This window comes from Chrysemys picta, unplaced genomic scaffold, assembly GCF_011386835.1.
Source record: "Chrysemys picta bellii isolate R12L10 unplaced genomic scaffold, ASM1138683v2 scaf91, whole genome shotgun sequence".
Lineage (NCBI taxonomy): Eukaryota > Metazoa > Chordata > Testudines > Emydidae > Chrysemys > Chrysemys picta.
In genome coordinates, this window is record NW_027052798.1 from 136,756 (window position 1) to 153,496 (window position 16,741).

The window sequence follows — 16,741 nt, forward strand, 5'->3', positions numbered from 1 at the left end:
CCCTAAAGCAGGTTGGGTGTAGGGACTGTTCCAGAGCTGTGACAAAGGGCAGAGACACTGCTTAAATGAAACCTAAATAGCCACGTTCCTGCTTTAATCTGTCTTGTTATTATAGCAGTGGAGGATCTACAGAGCTGCAACTTCCTTCTTGGCTTCATCAGGACCATTCAACTCCACCACCTGAATCAACACTCAGCCCCAGCATGCAAATAATCAGTGATAATGCAGTAATATCAGGCCCGTCATGTGCTATTGCATCAACCTGGAGTTTCCTGGGTGGACTGCCGGACCTTGTTTTGAAGGGCAATACATTCAGATACCTGGAACATGAACTAGATTTGACCCTGTTTAATGTTTCTGCTGGAAACCCTCTGCCCAGCCCCTGCATACGTGGCTGGAGAGTTCTGGTATTTGTAAGCTGTGTTTGCTTTTATTGGGTGGCTCCACTCCCTTTAAAAGTTAGATCTGCGACTGGTGCATCAGAGGAATCGCTCTGTCTCTCTGGTCAGAAGCTTCTGATGCTGAAATCTGCTGTTAGACGCCTCAGCGACACTGGAACTGGGAATCAAGTGAGTCCTGACCCTTCCCTTAGTACATTACTCTGTGATGTCACGTAGCAGTAGTTGTGATATGTCAACACGACAATAGTAGCTTTAAAAAGCCCAAGACATTGTTGGTTTCTCTACATCTGTAAAATGAGGATAACACTACTGAGCTGCTCTGTAAAGTGCTTTGAGATCTACTCATGACAGCACTAGGCATTATTATTACATAGCATCCGCTTGGGTCCGTCTGGGTCCCCAGCACCACAGCACACATGAGCCTCAATGCACTAATCCTCAGAGCACCTGGTGAAGTAGGGACGGTTCTCGCCCATTTTACAGCTGGGGAGCTGAGCCCAGAGAGAGCCCATCACCTGCCCAAGGAGTCAGTGACAGAGGGGGAATTGAACCCTGCTCTCCTGAATCTGAGCCTTAACAAGCCCCCTCTGCCTGCCTCTAGCACTGGGTAGCTGTGTTGCAGGGCCCTTTGGCTGGGCTTGTGAAGCTGTGGCCATGCAGTGGGAGGGAAGATGCCAGGGCATGAGTGAAATGTGCTGGTGTCGGTTCTGCTGCAAAGCAAGGAGAGAGACTCCTAGAAAAAGGTCTGAGGTGGGGTTTGGGTACTGATCCCCTCGCTTCCCTTCCCTGGACCTGATCCCAGCGCTGACTGGAGCCAGTGTGAGGCATTCCATTGACTTCAATGGGCTTCAGGTCAGGGTCTATCTGCCTCAGTCTCCCCAACTACAAAATGGGTATACTGAGACCTGTCCACCCTGCAGCGTTGATGCAAGGCTCAGTTAGCAGAAGAAGTGCAGGAGGAAGGCTTGCTCTGTGCACATGATGCTACCTGGAGTCCTCCCAGTGCCCCGTGCAGCACTCCCCTGGTGCTCCCCTCCCAGCCCTGTTCACCTCAGCTTCCCATCCCACAAGCCCATCACTGAACCATTGCTGAGCCCTCAGTGGGCTCTGAAGATGAAAACTGCTCTAAGGATGTCACTGCAAGGCCAACCCCACTCCGGCAAACTCCCGCTGAACTCAAGGGCTGTAGGGAGTTAGTGCCAAGGGCAGGTTATGCAGAAAGCCAGGGCAGCCCTGGGAGCAGGAGGTTTGGGGAGAAGCCGCCCCCCCACCTCCACCTCCTGTGCTCTGTGACACTAACTAGCCCCAGGCTGGCTATTAACTAGCGGATCTACTCTTTTCTCTGCTGCAAAGTCAACAATGAAGCAACTCGCTCTCCTGCTGCTCCTCATCTCAGTGACCAGGGCGACCCCTTGCGGTAAGTGGCTGTTTCGTTTTCCTCTTCTGGGAACTAATTCTCCCGAACTCTGACCCTGCCTCTGGGGCCAGGGCTGTGATACATGCAGGGGAAGAGCTGGGCGGGTTGCTACAGGGGAGGCTTTGCTGATACACAAGTGAGGCAATAACGACCCCAACTGGCAGGCAGCCTCCTTCCACCCCTGCTTCATAATGTTGCCAGCACAGAGTGCCCGAGGCAAAGCAACAGCGGGGTTCATTGCCCGGTGTGCTTCGCGCCAATAAACACACCAGGGGGAGAAGCAAACAAAGTTTATTTGGGATCCCAAAGCGGTGCTAGGAGACAGGCACGTCGCAGATCAAGCACACTAACTAGGGTTACCATATTTCAGCAAGCAAAAAAGAGGACGGGAGGAGCCCCGCCCTAGCCCCGCCCCTGCCCCTCCCACTTCCCGCCCCCCCCAGAACCCCCAACCCTCCCCTCGTTCCTTGTCCCCTGACTGCCCCCTCCTGGGACCCCTGCCCCTAACTGCCCCCCAGGACTCCACTCCCTATCTAAGCCTCCCTGCCTCTTGTCCCCTGACTGCCCCAACCCTTATCCACCCCCCCACCCCCAGACAGACCCCTGGGACTCCCACGCCCCATCCAACCACTCCCCACCCCCTGACAGCCCCCCCCAGAACTCCCAACCCATCTAAACCCCTCTCCTCCCTGTCCCCTGACTGCTCCGATCCCTCTCCGCACTCCTGCCCCCTGACAGCCCCCCCCAGAACTCCCAACCCATCTAAACCCCTCTGCTCCCTGTCCCCTGACCGCTCCGATCCCTCTCCCCACTCCTGCCCCCTGACAGCTCCCCCCCAGAACTCCCAGCCCCCCACCCCCCTGTTCCTTGTCCCCTAACTGCCCCCTCCTAAGACCCCCCCCAACTGCTCCCCAGGACCCTACCCCCTACCTGTACCCTGACTGCCCAAAACTTTCTCCACTCCCCCCAAAAAGCCCCCCCCCGTTTCTTGACTGCCACCTCCAGAACCTCCCTGCCCCTTCTCCTGCCCCCTGGCCCCCTTACCCTGCTGCTCAGAACAGGGTGTTGGGCTCTGTGCGAGCCGGACACGTGGCTGAGCTCCCCAGCACAACAAAACCGGTCCCTGGCCCTGCACAACAAAACCCGGACCCTGGCCCGGACCGGGCTGCAGGGGAGAGCTGCCCTTGTATCAGCACAAAGTGCTCTCGCTCCCGTTTTGCTACGCTGCATGGCAGAAACCGCTCCCAGTTGCAAAAGGGGAGGGCTGCACTTTGGGCTGAGACACTTGCTCAGAATACAGGGCGGATCCGGCTCCTCTACAGCTGCTCTGGAGTCCAGCCCGGGACTTCCCTGCAGCCCTCCCAGCCGCTCGCTCTGCTCTGCCGGGGGAGGGGGGAAATCCCGGACATTGTGAGTGCTTTACAAATTCCCCCCGGACGCTATTTTTAGTACAAAAAGGAGGACATGTCCGGGTAAATCCGGACGAATGGTAACCCTAACACTAACAGGAACAGTTTTTCTTCTTTTATACATTTTGCAGTATGTATACCTCACCCCCCCTTTCCCCTCTAGCCCTCCCTTTCTCCCCCCCCATTCCTCCCTCTACCCCTCCCGTCCCTGGTAATAGTTACTAAGCAAATAACGATTACATTTAAGCAGTTAAGTCATTCTTGGCAGCTATAAGCCTAGCTTGTTAGTAACTTCTTTAAACCGTTATCTTGTCCTTTTTCCCTTCAGCCAGAAACATGCAGGCCTCATTATTACCGCTTGAGCAGGGGGTTGCACACAGATAACTGGTTGCTTACATATTCCAATTGCACCTGGCTTTTGAGGTTGATTAGAGTTTAAACATGGAAGGATAGAGTTTGGTTCACTTAGGCCTAGTGCAGGAAGGCTTCATTGACACTTAGTGGCCTTCCACCCTCCCAAGTTACCTAGGGTGAGGCCTAGTGACATCAACAATAAGGAACCTGCTCCAGTGAATTTCTTCTGTACATATCGTGGAGCCCAGGTTTGCAGAGGGGGCAGGGGCAGCTCCAGGCACCAGCGCACCAAGCGCGTGCCTGGGGCAGCAAGCCGCGGGGGGGCAGCCTCAGGCTGCCTTCGGTGGCATGCCTGCGGGAGGTCTGCCAGTCCCGCGGCTTCTGCAGCAATTTGGCAGCGGGTACACTGAAGCTGTGGGACCGGCGGACCTCCCGCAGGCATGCCGCCGAAGGCAGCCTGCCTGCCATGCTTGGGGCGGCAAAATACATAGAGCCGCCCCTGAGAGGTGGGCACCTAAAGGGATTACTTTTATTACTCTGTGTTACAGTCGTGCCTAGGTGCCCCAGTCCTGGACCCGGCCCCTGTGGTTCCAGGCGCTGTACAAACCCAGAACAGCACCTAATGGCTGACAATCTACGTATAAAAAGTTTGACTCTGAAGCCGTTCTGGCCCCATACATAGTAACAGAGAAAACTCCTAACTAACCCCAAGTCACCCCCTGTGCAGCCGAGAGCGTGGGTGTTGCTGAACTGAAACTTGCCATCCGTGACCTGCTGGAGAACTGGGAAGACACGTCCTACTCCCAGAGTGGCCAGAGCTACCAGAGCCTGCCCCGCAGCTGCAAGGAAATTAAAGCCACCCGGGCCGGGGCTGGAGGTGAGTGCGGAGGAAGCATCCCTGGACCTGCAGAAGCTGCTTTGCCTCTGCTGGGTGCCTGCTCCAGACCCAGTGTAAAGGCCACAGCTGGGTCCAGTCTGTTCAGATGCAGCCGGGCAGCTCTGTGCTGGGAGCAGGGGCACCTGCCTGCCTGGGGCACAGTGGGGAACCCCATTACCAGGGCTGGCTGTGAGACACTCTGCTAGCCCTGCCAGCCCCAGCAGGCAGGAGATATGCTGCAGCTGACAGCTCCCTCCTGCTCCAGCCTGTCTGCCTTGTCAGCAAACTCCTCAGGGCCCAACCAGCCTAAACCTTGCCTAGCCGGTAACTCAGTGAACTCCAGCCCCCGAGCTCCGTGGAGACGTCTCTCTAGCACTGCACAGGACAGGAGCGACATGAGAACTCAGCTCTCTGCCACACCCTGCTGCTCAGGCCCCCGCCACACACAGCAGCTGCCGGCAGAGAAAAGCTCATTGGGGCTTGTGACGTGCGGGACTCACCCCTGTGGCGCCTCCTGCTGGCTGGCGCAGGGAATTAGCTTTCCAGCCCTCAGAGCACCCTCTGCAGGCTGGTGTCCTGCTGCTGCTGTGTTCCTCCCAGCACCCCGGTGCCCTTTGCCCTAGGGTGCTGCCTCTCCCGGCAATACCCCACAGATCTGGGTCTCCCCTCCCCGGGGAACCCCCCCCCCCCTCTATCCCCACCTTGCCTCAGCCTATGATCACCCTGCTACAGGGCTCCTGCTGCCTCGTTAGGGGCCAGCTGGTCTCCCCCAGCAGAGAGTTTCAGAGGCACAAGTGGCACAGAGGCGCCCAACTCCCATTGCCCAGCGTGTGCCTCTGAAAATCCCGCCCCCCCCCCATGGACCGTGGCATGAGTCTCAGCTGGAGGAAGGGCATGCAGGACTCAGACAGGGACCCAGAGGCTGCTCTTGGGGCTGAGCCCCTCCAGTGCCAGGCGACATCCAGGCCGGGGCGGGTGCTCAGCACCTTTGACAGTCCGGGTGTAGCCAGTGGGTGGCAGATTCTTTGCCTGACTCTGTTCCACCCATCGTTCCGCCCCCAGACCGAGTCACCGCAGGCTCAGGCCCAAAAGAGGGACACAGCGCGGGGACACAGACAGCAGGAGGGGCAGGGGGCTCTGAATGAGGCCTGGGGCCTTTCCTGAGCACAAATTGCCCCCGGGCCTGATTCTCGGTTACACTTAGGCCTGGTCTGCGCATGGCATCTGTGCTGGTGTCACTGTGACGGGTCGGGGGTTGGGTTTTCCTGATATATTGATACCAATCCAGCCCCGGTGTGAACACAGTTATACTGGGGGAAAGGTGCCTTAGACAGGGACAGCCTATTTCCCTTCCCTATGGGAATGGCTATCCCTGTATAAAGCCCCTTGTGTGGAAAGGCTCAGTCCATGTCCTCTGGGAGTCCCTGTAATTTGCACTCACTTCCCGCTGCCAAGGGGCTTTAGTGTCCCTGGGAATCAGGCTGCTGTGCTCCCGGATGCAGGGGCACGTCCTGCTCCAGTGACTCCGGGTGTGGGCCCTGCTGCAGCGCACTAGAAGCTCCTCACCTGGGCGTTGCCAATTTAACGGCTGGCTCCGAGAGGGCCCTGCCCCTTTCCCCGGCCCTGGCTGACCAGCTCAGTGCTCCCCACTTCCCACCCCGCCCCCTGCAGATGGGATTTACACCCTGCGCACCGAGAACGGCGAGACCTACCAGACCTTCTGCGACATGACCACCAAGGGGGGCGGCTGGACCCTGGTGGCCAGCGTGCACGAGAACAACGCCTACGGCAAGTGCACCAATGGCGATCGCTGGTCCAGCCAGCAGGGGAGCGACGTCAACTACCCAGAGGGAGACGGCAACTGGGCCAATTACAACACCTTCGGCTCTGCGGTGGGCTCCACCAGTGACGACTACAAGGTGGGGTCCCCTTCTCCATGGCCAACAGCTACTTGCTGGGGAGAGAGGGTGCGTTAGAATGTGGTTGAATGCACATGGGCAGGTGGGGGACATGGGCATGGGGGTTATATGGGGGGATGGCCCAGTGGTCAAGGCAGTGGTGTAGGGCTAGGCAGCCCTGGCTTCCATTCCGTGCCCTGCCACAGGCCCCCAGTGTGACCTAGGGCAAGTCACCTAGTCTCTGTGCCTCCGTTCTCCCCCGTACAATGGGGAAGGTGCTTCTCTGCCTCGCGGGGCGGGTGTTACAATAAATATACCACAGCTGGTGATGTGTCCAGATGCCCAGTGATGTAAGTACCGGGGATGTGGTTAAGAAGTTTCATCTGGGTCCTTGCTTTTCAGAACCCTGGTTATTACGATCTCCAAGCCCAGGACCTGTCTGTGTGGCACGTAACTAACAAGACGCCTCTGAAGGAATGGAAGAACAAGTCCATCCTGAGGTACCACACCGAGACCAGCTTCCTGTCCTCGGAGGGGGGGAACCTCCTCAAACTCTACCAGGTGATGGCACTGGGTTGGGGGCTTTGGAGGGGTGTGTGCAGGAGGGTCCGGGTGGCTCTGCTGGCCCCAGTGTAGATGGAGGAGCTGGGGTGAGCAAATTCTCAACGCTCCATGCTGGGGGGCCGATAATGGGACAAGGAGCCTTCGCCTAGACACAGCCTGTTGGAATCTGACTGTGACCTTGGTGTGAGATGAGTTGGCTGGTCTCAGGCAACTGCTGGTGTTCATGTCCCAAACCAGCCACATCTCTTGTCTCTGACCTGCTGACAGACTCAGCAGAGAGGCTGAATGGGCCATGGAGACTGACCCCACCTCACACCCTGGAGATGGGGGCCATTGGACACAGGTGATTTGGTGCTAGACCAGGCCCTCTACTCACCCTTGAGCCCGGCTTTGGGGTTCAGGCGTCCTACCAGGGGTATTTCCTCAGTGCCAGGGTGGTGGGCAATGGTGCTGGACACATGCTGATTCTCCCCTATTATCATTTACTGCCCGCATTGTGCTAGCCCCTAGGAGACCCCCCCCACAGACAAGGGCCCCACGGTGCTAGGTGCTGTACGGACCCAGAACAGAACAACAGTCCCTGTCCCAAAGAGGCTGAGATAAATCCACCCCAAATGGTACCTTGACATGCCAGATTTCCCTGCCCACTGCTGCGGTCACTGCTGTGCCCTAGGGCTGGCCTGTGTGGGCAGTGGCACTGACTGAACAAATCACCCAGCGAGCATGTGTCAGTGAAGCTGACTTGTCTGTGCTGGAGCTGCCCTGCCACAGGGACAGAAACTAACACTGGATTCTCACTGTGTTTGTGTCTCCCAGAAATACCCAGTGAAATACGGCACCGGCGTCTGCAAGACTGACAATGGCCCCGCCGTGCCCGTCATCTACGACTATGGCGATGCCCAGCAAACCGCCAACTATTACTCTCCAAACGGCCGAAGTAAGTCTGCAGTGAGCATGCGGGTTCTTCCTTATCCAGCCGCACAGATCAGCCCTGCCCAAGGCTTAAATTCTCACTCCTGGGGGAATTCTGTGCCAAAACATTAAAAATTCTGCACACAATATTTTAAAATTCTGCAAATGTTACTTGTCACGCCAGTTTCAATTATTTTGGTAATTTATTTCAAAATACCTGTCAGCAAGTCTGTCTGTAACAATACAGAAACACAAATATTTTCCCCCGGGAGTAGAGAGTTAAAGAAACCCCTATGACAACCCAGATCCTGCTTCTCTACCTCCTCTCTCCCAGAGCCCAATGGGGGGGACAGACAGTCACACCCCCTTCCTCCCAGAGCACAGCCGCAGCCCCCCCACAGACAATATACCCAAACCCCCTTCTCCCCACAGAGCCCAGCCATGGCCCCCTTTGCCCAGATACCCACACCCCTTCCCCGCAGAGCCCAGCTGCAGCGCCCCCCCCAGCCCAGGTACCCACCCACCCCCTCCTCCTTCTCCTCCTCCTCAGAGCCCAGGGATCCAAAGGGAGACAGAGCCTAATGCTGGGGCCCGGGCAGGGCTTGCACAGAGTTTGCTGCGTGCTGCCTCCTTCCCTTCGCTGCTGGGAACCCTCTAGCTCTCTCCCTGCCCCCGGCAGTGTTTTCTATGTGTGAGCTGGGCTAGGCTGGGTCCAGCAGCCCCTACTGGTGGCCAGCAGCACTGCAGCCCATTTCTGTGGGGGGAAGGAAATTCTGCACAAAAAACATTAATTTCTGCAAAATTCTGCATTGAGCAGTGCCACAGAATTCCTCCAGGAGTATTTCCCAGAGGCCCCCCCATGTGCCCACCCCCAACATGGTGTAAGAGCTCCAGAGGTGTGTGAAAATATTCACCAGAGCTCTGCTCTAGACAGCTCCCTCTGAATTTAAGCCCTGGGCCTGCTCCAGTCTGGATAATCTTTGTTTAGAGCTGTGATACTCAGACCTCAGAGGTTCAGGAGTCAAATTAGTGATCAACATTACCCAAAAGAGCCACAGGTGTGTGAATTAATTGTTTCATTTGCTATAGTACTACTCATATTTAAACAGTATGACAGGCAAAATATTTATATATTATTCTCACAGGAAATAAGTTAATAACCTATTGCCAGTTGATAACTTATCTGGTTAATAACATAGTAAAAGCATCCTGATTGGTTAATAACTTAGATTGGTTAATAATTAAATCAAACAGTGTTTCAATATCATGTGCTATAAAGAGCCGCAGGAGACACATTGAAGAGCCACTGGCGCTGGCAAGCTGCAGACTGCGTATCACTGATTTAGAGAAAGGGAAAACGATGAACTAAGAATGAGCAAATGGAAAATCCCCAGGAGAGAGCACGGTGTGTGTTTCCCACTTTAACATGCTACATGGCAACTGCACACAAACCAGCTCTTAGGAATTTAAAGATGCCCTGCAAGTGACAGAGCTGTGAACAGCCCGGCTGAGACTGGTAATTCCTGATCATCTCTGGGGCTGGAGTTCCTGATCCTTAGTCCCCCATCATTCCCAGTTCACACACAGGGACTTACTGAAGGACCAGCTGAGATTGGACCACTGTTCCTTCTCTCTGCCTCTCCATGGCAAACAGTGGTCCTGACCTGCCCTTTTCTGTCACCAGATGAATTCGTCCCCGGCTACATCCAGTTCCGCGTGTTTAATACTGAGAAGGCGGCCATGGCTCTGTGTGCTGGGGTGAAAGTCACCGGCTGTAACACCGAGCATGTGAGTATCTGGTCAGAGTGGGGGTTAGCTGTGGAGCAAAGGTCAGCTGATCAGCCTTGGGGCTGCCTAGTGTCACTGTTAGAGCTGGCCGGATGCACAAGACCTGCTTTTAGCTCGGCACTGGCGCAGGGTAGGTTCAGTTTGTGCTCCCTGTGCCAGCAGGGACAGCTGTACACATGGAGGCCCAGGACAGGCCAAGGGGGTGGATGTTAAATCTCTTCTTTGGGGAGACTTGCTGGGAGGGAACAGCTCACAGGAGCTCTGTTGTCAGAAGCTGCTGTGGTCACTTAGCACCACTGGGAAGTCTTTCAAGGTGTAATTTCTGCCACCAGGGGTCTTGCAGCCAAAGCATCTGCCACGGGGAGCCGAGAGTGAATCAAACCTACTCAGGGTCTGCTCCTGACCCAGAGAGGTCCATGGGGCTCTGAGTTGTAGCTATGGCCCTACCAAATTCATAGCCATGAAAAATGCATGATGGACTGTGAAATCTGGTTTCCCGCTGTGAAATCTGGTCTTTTGTGTGCTTTTGCCCTATACTATGCAGAGTTCCTGGGGGAGACCAGCATTTCTCAAATTGGGGGTCCAGACCCAAAAAGCGAATTGCAGGAGTTCACAAGGTTATTTTATGGGGGTCCTGGTATTGCCACCCTTAAGTCTGTGCTGACTTCAGAGCTGGGAAGCTGGAAGGCAGCGGATATTGGCCGGGAGCCCAGCTCTGAAGGCAGCGCCCCACCAGCAGCAGCGCAGAAGTAAGGGTAGAAGTTCCGCAACGCCCCCGTACAATAACCTTGTGACCCGCTCCCAACTCCTTTTTGGGTCAGGACCCCTACAATTACAACACCGTGAAATTTCAGATTTAAGAACCTGAAATTATGAAATTTACGATTTTTAAAATCCTATGACCATGAAATTGACCATAATGAACCATGAATTTGGTAAGGCCCTAGCTGTAGCATTTGTAATAATAATCCCTAGTTCGGGTATGGTGTTTTTCATCAAATCTTAAAGTGCTGTACAAAGGAGGTCAGTATCATCACCCCCATTTTACAGAAGGGGAAACTGAGGCACAGAGCGGCAGAGCCAGGAATAAAACCCAGATCACCTGAGTCCCAGTCTAGTGCTGTATCCACTAGGCCACGCTGCTTCCACAGCTCAAGACTTGATTTCTGTTCTAGGGTGTGATACACACCAATGCAGCCCCTTCCCCAGCAGCCCCTTCTCTGGTGCCGTCACAGATCCACAGATTCAAAGGCCAGAAGGGAGTGGCAAACGCTGGCATCTGGGGGCCCATTGCACTGGAGTAAGTCAGGGCAGTGGAGGCTCTGGTCCCAAGAGTTAGGAAGGGATTTAAACCCTCATGCTTCAGGGCATTAGCTGACTTCTGACTGTGGGGGGTCAGGAGGTAACTTTCTCTGTGGGCAAATTATTCACCAAGTGGCCATTGCAGGGTTTCTTGCACTTTCCTCTGAAGCAGCTGGCACTGGCCTGGAAACAGGAGAGCGGCTATATGGGCCCCTGCTCTGCTCCCATCTGGCAATTCCTCTGTTTTATCCTCAGCACTGCCTGGGTGGAGGAGGGTTCTTCCCAGAAGGGAACCCGCTTCAGTGCAGCGATTTTCCTGCCTTTGCCTGGGATGGCTATGGAACCCATCAACACTGGAGCGTATCCAAGGAGATGATTGAATCCGCAGTGCTGCTGTTCTACCGCTGAGTCCGGAAAGGCTGGCGTGACCCAGGGAAGGATGCTGCTTCGCTCCAGCGGGAGCTGCTCCCTGGGAGGAGTATTGTGGTCTCAGCTGTAGACATCTGTGATGCAAATAAAAAAAAGTGAAGTGCACTGGGGTCTCAGTGTGAATTACTCTCCTTGCAACCCAGAGAGGGCTGAGACGTTCTCAGCACCAGTCAGGATCAGGGACTGCTTTCATTACGAACACCTGGCCCTTAGCTAGCGCTCTGGGTCCCTAGATCTGAAAGCACTTTGCCAAGGAGGGCAGCGCACTTTTTCCTATGTTACAGACGCGGGGAATAAGGCCCAGGAGGTGATGAAGTTGTCACAGCTCCTGAGTTAACTGCACCTCTGACCTCTTCATGTCTCCTTGAGGACCCTGTGGCGGTACGATGCTCACCTCCACGGCGCCTGCTGGTCATCCAGGGAATTAGCTTTTTTGAAAGTAGAATGAATTATATTATAAAAGTAGAATGGAGTAAATAAATGCTGTATGTACCCTTAAGCAGAAATAAGGAATGCTGAAATACAGGTGTCAGGAACAGGAACATTAAGACATAAACAATGAGTCCACTTAAGCTAATGGTGGAACATTAGCCGGAGATCTGTAATTGAATATGTATGTCTAGCCTCAGGTAAACTTGTCAGTTCTGCTTTCTTTGTCCTCTTGTTAAGTTCGCACCCTTTTTACCTGTATAAACTAAGGTAGTGTGGGTCTTGGAAGGGGGGCTCACCTTATCTGAATGTATTAGCAGAGCGCTGTGCTAATAAACAGAGTGGTCTTGACAAATTGTGAGTCCTGATTCTAACTTTGACAATTTGGAGGTTCCACCGAGATGGCAACCGTCTTCACTGGGGCCGTGTGATTCCTGACTGTTTTTGTAGGATGACCGTGACAGCCGGCACCTGGGCATTTGGCCCGAGCGGTCCTCCTCCTGAACGGAAGGGCGCACAACCACAGTGACGTCTACGCCATCGAACCTGTTGGTTTCCACTCTGTTCTGGTAGGGATCCCAGGATTTGACATCAGGAATTTTGTCAGGTAATTACTTCTGTGTTTTGTCCGGACTGAGGACTGTCCTGTCTCTGTGTCTATCTGTCCTCCTATGGAGTGTTTGAGTCTGGGTGCCGTCTCTGTCGGGGGATCGGCCGACCAAGGGGTTCCTGTCCCCGCGGTCTGAGTGAGTGAAATCTGCACAATCGCAGCCGCACCGTACCTTGGGTAAAACCCTTGGTGTGAAAGCAAGGGCGATTGAGGCAGTAGCCTGTGGGCTCCTTTTGTGTGTTGCACCAGGCATCGCTCTGACGAACCCGAATTTCCTTCTTGTGTGATTGGTGTGTGTAAAGTCCTCCTGTATGGGTAACTAGACATCTAAGTCGGGACAGTTCCCTAAAGGAACGCTGGCTCATTTTATGTATTTTAGGAAGGGTCCGGACTTCTGTAAATTTCTGGAAAAATGGTCTAGGCTAACTCAGGGAGATCCCAAAACTCAGTGGCCACTGTTAGGATCTTGGGACAAGAACCGAGTGGGCATCTTAAAAAACAAACTCAGCCAATCTAAAACTAAATTGGCCAGAGGAGAGGTTGATTGTTTCATGCAGTGGTGGAAAGAGGCAAATCGTAGGTGGACAGAATCGAAACTCGCCTCTCTCAAAGATTCAAATGATAAGTTAAAAGCTTTATTGGAAACCTCCTCTCCCACCACTAGACCGAATGCTCCCCTTTACCTCGTTCTTCGAGCAGACTCAGATCGATCCCACCCGCCTTCATACTCCCATCTCATTGTGAAAGAGGACGAAGAAAACCCCTTGTTAGATTCTGGGGACGATGATGAGGAAGACGCATTAATCGGCTTGGCAGCCTTGCGTTGGATCAATAGACAGTCACCAGCTTCCCCAGCTCAGGAACAACTTCCAGAGGTCTCCAGTTCAGACCCATCCGGACCGTCCGATACGGCCCAGGCCCATTCCTCTGGTTCCGCTCCGCCCCGTAAAAGCTCGCGCTTGGGCCTTAAAAATATCCAGGCTCCCCTCCGAATCCTGCATACTGGGGGCCAAGACGGGGGTCCCACTTGGAGCTGGACTCGTACAGAGCTCCTTTCTGTTGTAAAAGGCTTTCCAAAGCCCCGGGAAAATCCTACCAAATTCGCAGAGGAATTTTTGTTAGTATGTGATGCCTGTGAACCCTCTGAGACAGACCTCCTGCAGCTGTGCAAGCTACTTGTAGCAGTCCCTAGTGAGCATGAAAAATGGCTCACAGCAGCAGATTGGCTCGCTGCTGACCGCCACTCTACTTTACCAGACACCGGTCGTAATGCTGAATACTGGAAAAAGTGTAAGGAGCGAGTTAAAAATCTATTTGAAGCCATCCCTCGGGTATGGAGTCCTAAAACCAACTGGACGGCCATAAACGGCTCTAAGCAACGACAGGGAGAAAACCCGGGCGACTGTCGCACCCGGCTAACTGACATTTTTCTGCAACATTCTGGTATACAGCAACCGGATAAAAATGGACAGAGCACCCTGGCTAATGCGTTTGTTAATGGCCTCCTACCTGCTGTTGGCAATATGCTAAAGCAAATAAGTGTTGGGTGGGAGACCGAAACCATGGACAAATTGCAAACAGTGGCAGAGCACTGCCAACACTCTGATAGGAAAGGAGGAACAATCAGCTCAACAGTTAATGGCCCTGCAAATACAGCATTATTCAGGGCAGGGCAAACAGTACCGGGGACGGGGAAAATACCAGGGACGGGGACGTGGTCGAGGGAGGGGCCGAGGAACTGGATTTTCGGATTATGGGGATGTTTGTAATTACTGTAAGCAGCCCGGACATTGGAAGAACGAATGTCCGAGCTGGCCTGATAACTCTGTAAATAACCAGCTAGACCCCCTGCCGGCACAGCCAGTCAGTCCCCAGCCTTACTTTGTCCCACAGCGATGACGGGACGCCGGGGAACCTCAGGAAATTTTAGCTCCTTTACTACCTCTCACTCCCACGGGTGAGTGTGTGTTAACTATCAATGATTTGTCTCTCCCTTTCCTTGTTGATACGGGAGCTTCGCTCTCTGCAGTTCGTACTACTGACCTGCCTGTGGTTCCTGGTTCTGAAAAGACCGTGTCCGCTGTGGGCATTTTGGGAATCCCAACCCCTTATCCCCTTTCAAAACCTCTACCGGTCCAAGTTGGTCCCCTATCCGCAGATCATGCCTTCCTTCTCTCTGATTCCACTCTGGTAAACCGTTTGGGTCGGGATCTGTTATGGAAACTTGGCTGCACCATATACTGTTCCCCGGATGGGGTCTATTTACAAATCCCCCAGTCCTCTCTGAGTGATTCTGTAGCCTCCCTGCTGTCTGAAACCCCCTTTTCCACCCCGGTCCCTTGTTGCCCACTGGTCCCGTCCCTTGAACACCTAATTTCGCACATCCCATCCTCTCTGTGGCCAAGCCATCCCTCTGAGGTGGGCCACTTAAATACTGACCCCGTCTGCATTACTGTTGACTCCTCCAAGCCTCTGCCTCACCTGTCTCAATACCCTTTAAACCCTGAGGCAGAGGCTGGCATTGCTCCGGTCATGACCGCCCTGCGGGAGCAAGGCATTATTGTTCCCTGCTCCAGTCCCTGTAACACCCCTATCCCCCCAGTTCGAAAAGCTGATGGCAAATCATGGCGATTTGTTCAGGACCTTCGAGCCATTAATCGTATTGTCATACCCACCTTTTCTGTTGTCCCTAACCCAGGAATGATTCTGGCTTCTATCCCACCAGATGCTGCCTGACTACTCTAAGCCTTTTATCTTTTTCTGCCACGAACAATCTGGGTGTGGACTTGGAGTTCTCACTCAGGTGCACGGAGGCAAAAACCGCCCAGTGGCTTATTTCTCTGCCACTTTGGACCCTGTTGCCCAAGGCTTACCCCCCTGCCTGCGTGCTATGGCTGCCGCAGCGTGCCTAGTTGAAATGTCCGAATCCCTTGTCCTCCACTCTCCTCTTACCCTCATGGTCACTCACTCTGTGGAAACTCTGCTGTTACAACGTAACACAGGCCACCTCTCCTCCGCCTGCCTTACCAGGTATGAACTTTTACTGCTGTCTGCTTTGTATATCACCATAAAGCATTGTTCTGAGTTAAACCCTGCCACTCTCCTTCCTTTGTCTGATGACGGTGATCCTCACCACTGCCTTGCAACTGTTTCTGCTGTCACCATTCCGCGCTCTGACATTTCTGATGTCCCTCTCCCTAACTCTGACCTTGTTTTGTTTACTGATGGTTCCTGTTTTCGAGACAACCAAGGTCGTCTCCTTGCAGGATACGCTGTAGTGTCACTCTCTGAAACTCTAGAAGCTGCGCCTTTACTTTCGGTAACGTCAGCGCAAGTTGCTGAATTAGTTGCCCACACCCGTGCCTGCTTTTTGGCGGAGGGACGCTCCGCCACCATTTACACTGACTCCCGCTACGCTTTTGGGGTTGTACATGACTTTGGCACCCTCTGGCAAGCTCGGGGTTTCCTTACCTCCCCGGTACCCCTATCCAAAATGGCCCCTACATCGCTGCTCTCCTGTATGCAGTGTTACTTCCATCTGCCCTAGCTATTGTTAAGTGCCCTGGCCACTCGATGGCGGATACTGATGTTGCTAAGGGTAACGCATTTGCTGACGCCTCTGCTAAACATGCTGCTGCCATAGAACCTCCCCCAGATGCATTTCTAGGTTCCCTTTCTGTTTCTATACCACCGCCGTCCCTCACTAACCTCACCCTGCTCCAAGACTCTGACCCAGAAGCCGAAAAAGACTCCTGGGTTGCCCAGGGTTGCTCTCTACATCCTGATTCCCTTTGGCGTTCGCCTACTGGCGCCTTTGTGGCCCCCTTTTCACTCAACTCGTTGCTGGCCGCCCTGCTACACATGTCGGAAAGGAGGGGATGGTCTCTGCTGTAACTAAGGCAGGATGGTGGGCCCCACATTTCAGCTCCTTTGCAGCCCGCCACTGTGCCGCCTGTACCACTTGCCAAAGCCACAATATTGGTAAACCTGTAAAATTGGCTCGGGTTCCGGGGCCTGCCCCAAACACCATTCTTGCATTGGCAACTTGATTTTGTACAAATGCCTAAGTGTCAACAATATGAATTTATTTTGGTTATGGTATGTTTATTTTCTGGTTGGATCAAAGCCTTTCCTTGTCGAAAGGCACTGTCTGTTGCCAAATGTTTGTTAAATCATATTATGCCTGCCAAGGGAATTCCTGTCACTCTGTCCAGTGATGGGGGTACACATTTTACCGGACAACTTGTTCAACACCTGGATCGTGTATTACATATCACACACCTGTTGCACTGTCCCTACCACCCACAGAGCGCGGGTGCAGTTGAAAGACGAAATGGTGTACTTAAAAATA

General features: G+C 53.8%; 1 protein-coding gene across 1 annotated transcript; it reads left to right on the forward strand.

Annotated features, from left to right (window-relative positions):
• Nucleotides 1-249: 249 nt before the first annotated feature.
• On the forward strand, nucleotides 250-12,135 carry LOC135977980 (intelectin-like protein). The gene is made up of 8 exons (XM_065579102.1): nucleotides 250-569; nucleotides 1,755-1,818; nucleotides 4,309-4,458; nucleotides 6,130-6,377; nucleotides 6,759-6,917; nucleotides 7,737-7,857; nucleotides 9,517-9,620; nucleotides 11,178-12,135. The coding sequence occupies exons 1-8, from the start codon at nucleotides 519-521 to the stop codon at nucleotides 11,328-11,330; spliced, it is 1,050 nt and encodes a 349-aa protein (XP_065435174.1). The 5' UTR covers nucleotides 250-518; the 3' UTR covers nucleotides 11,331-12,135.
• Nucleotides 12,136-16,741: the final 4,606 nt, after the last annotated feature.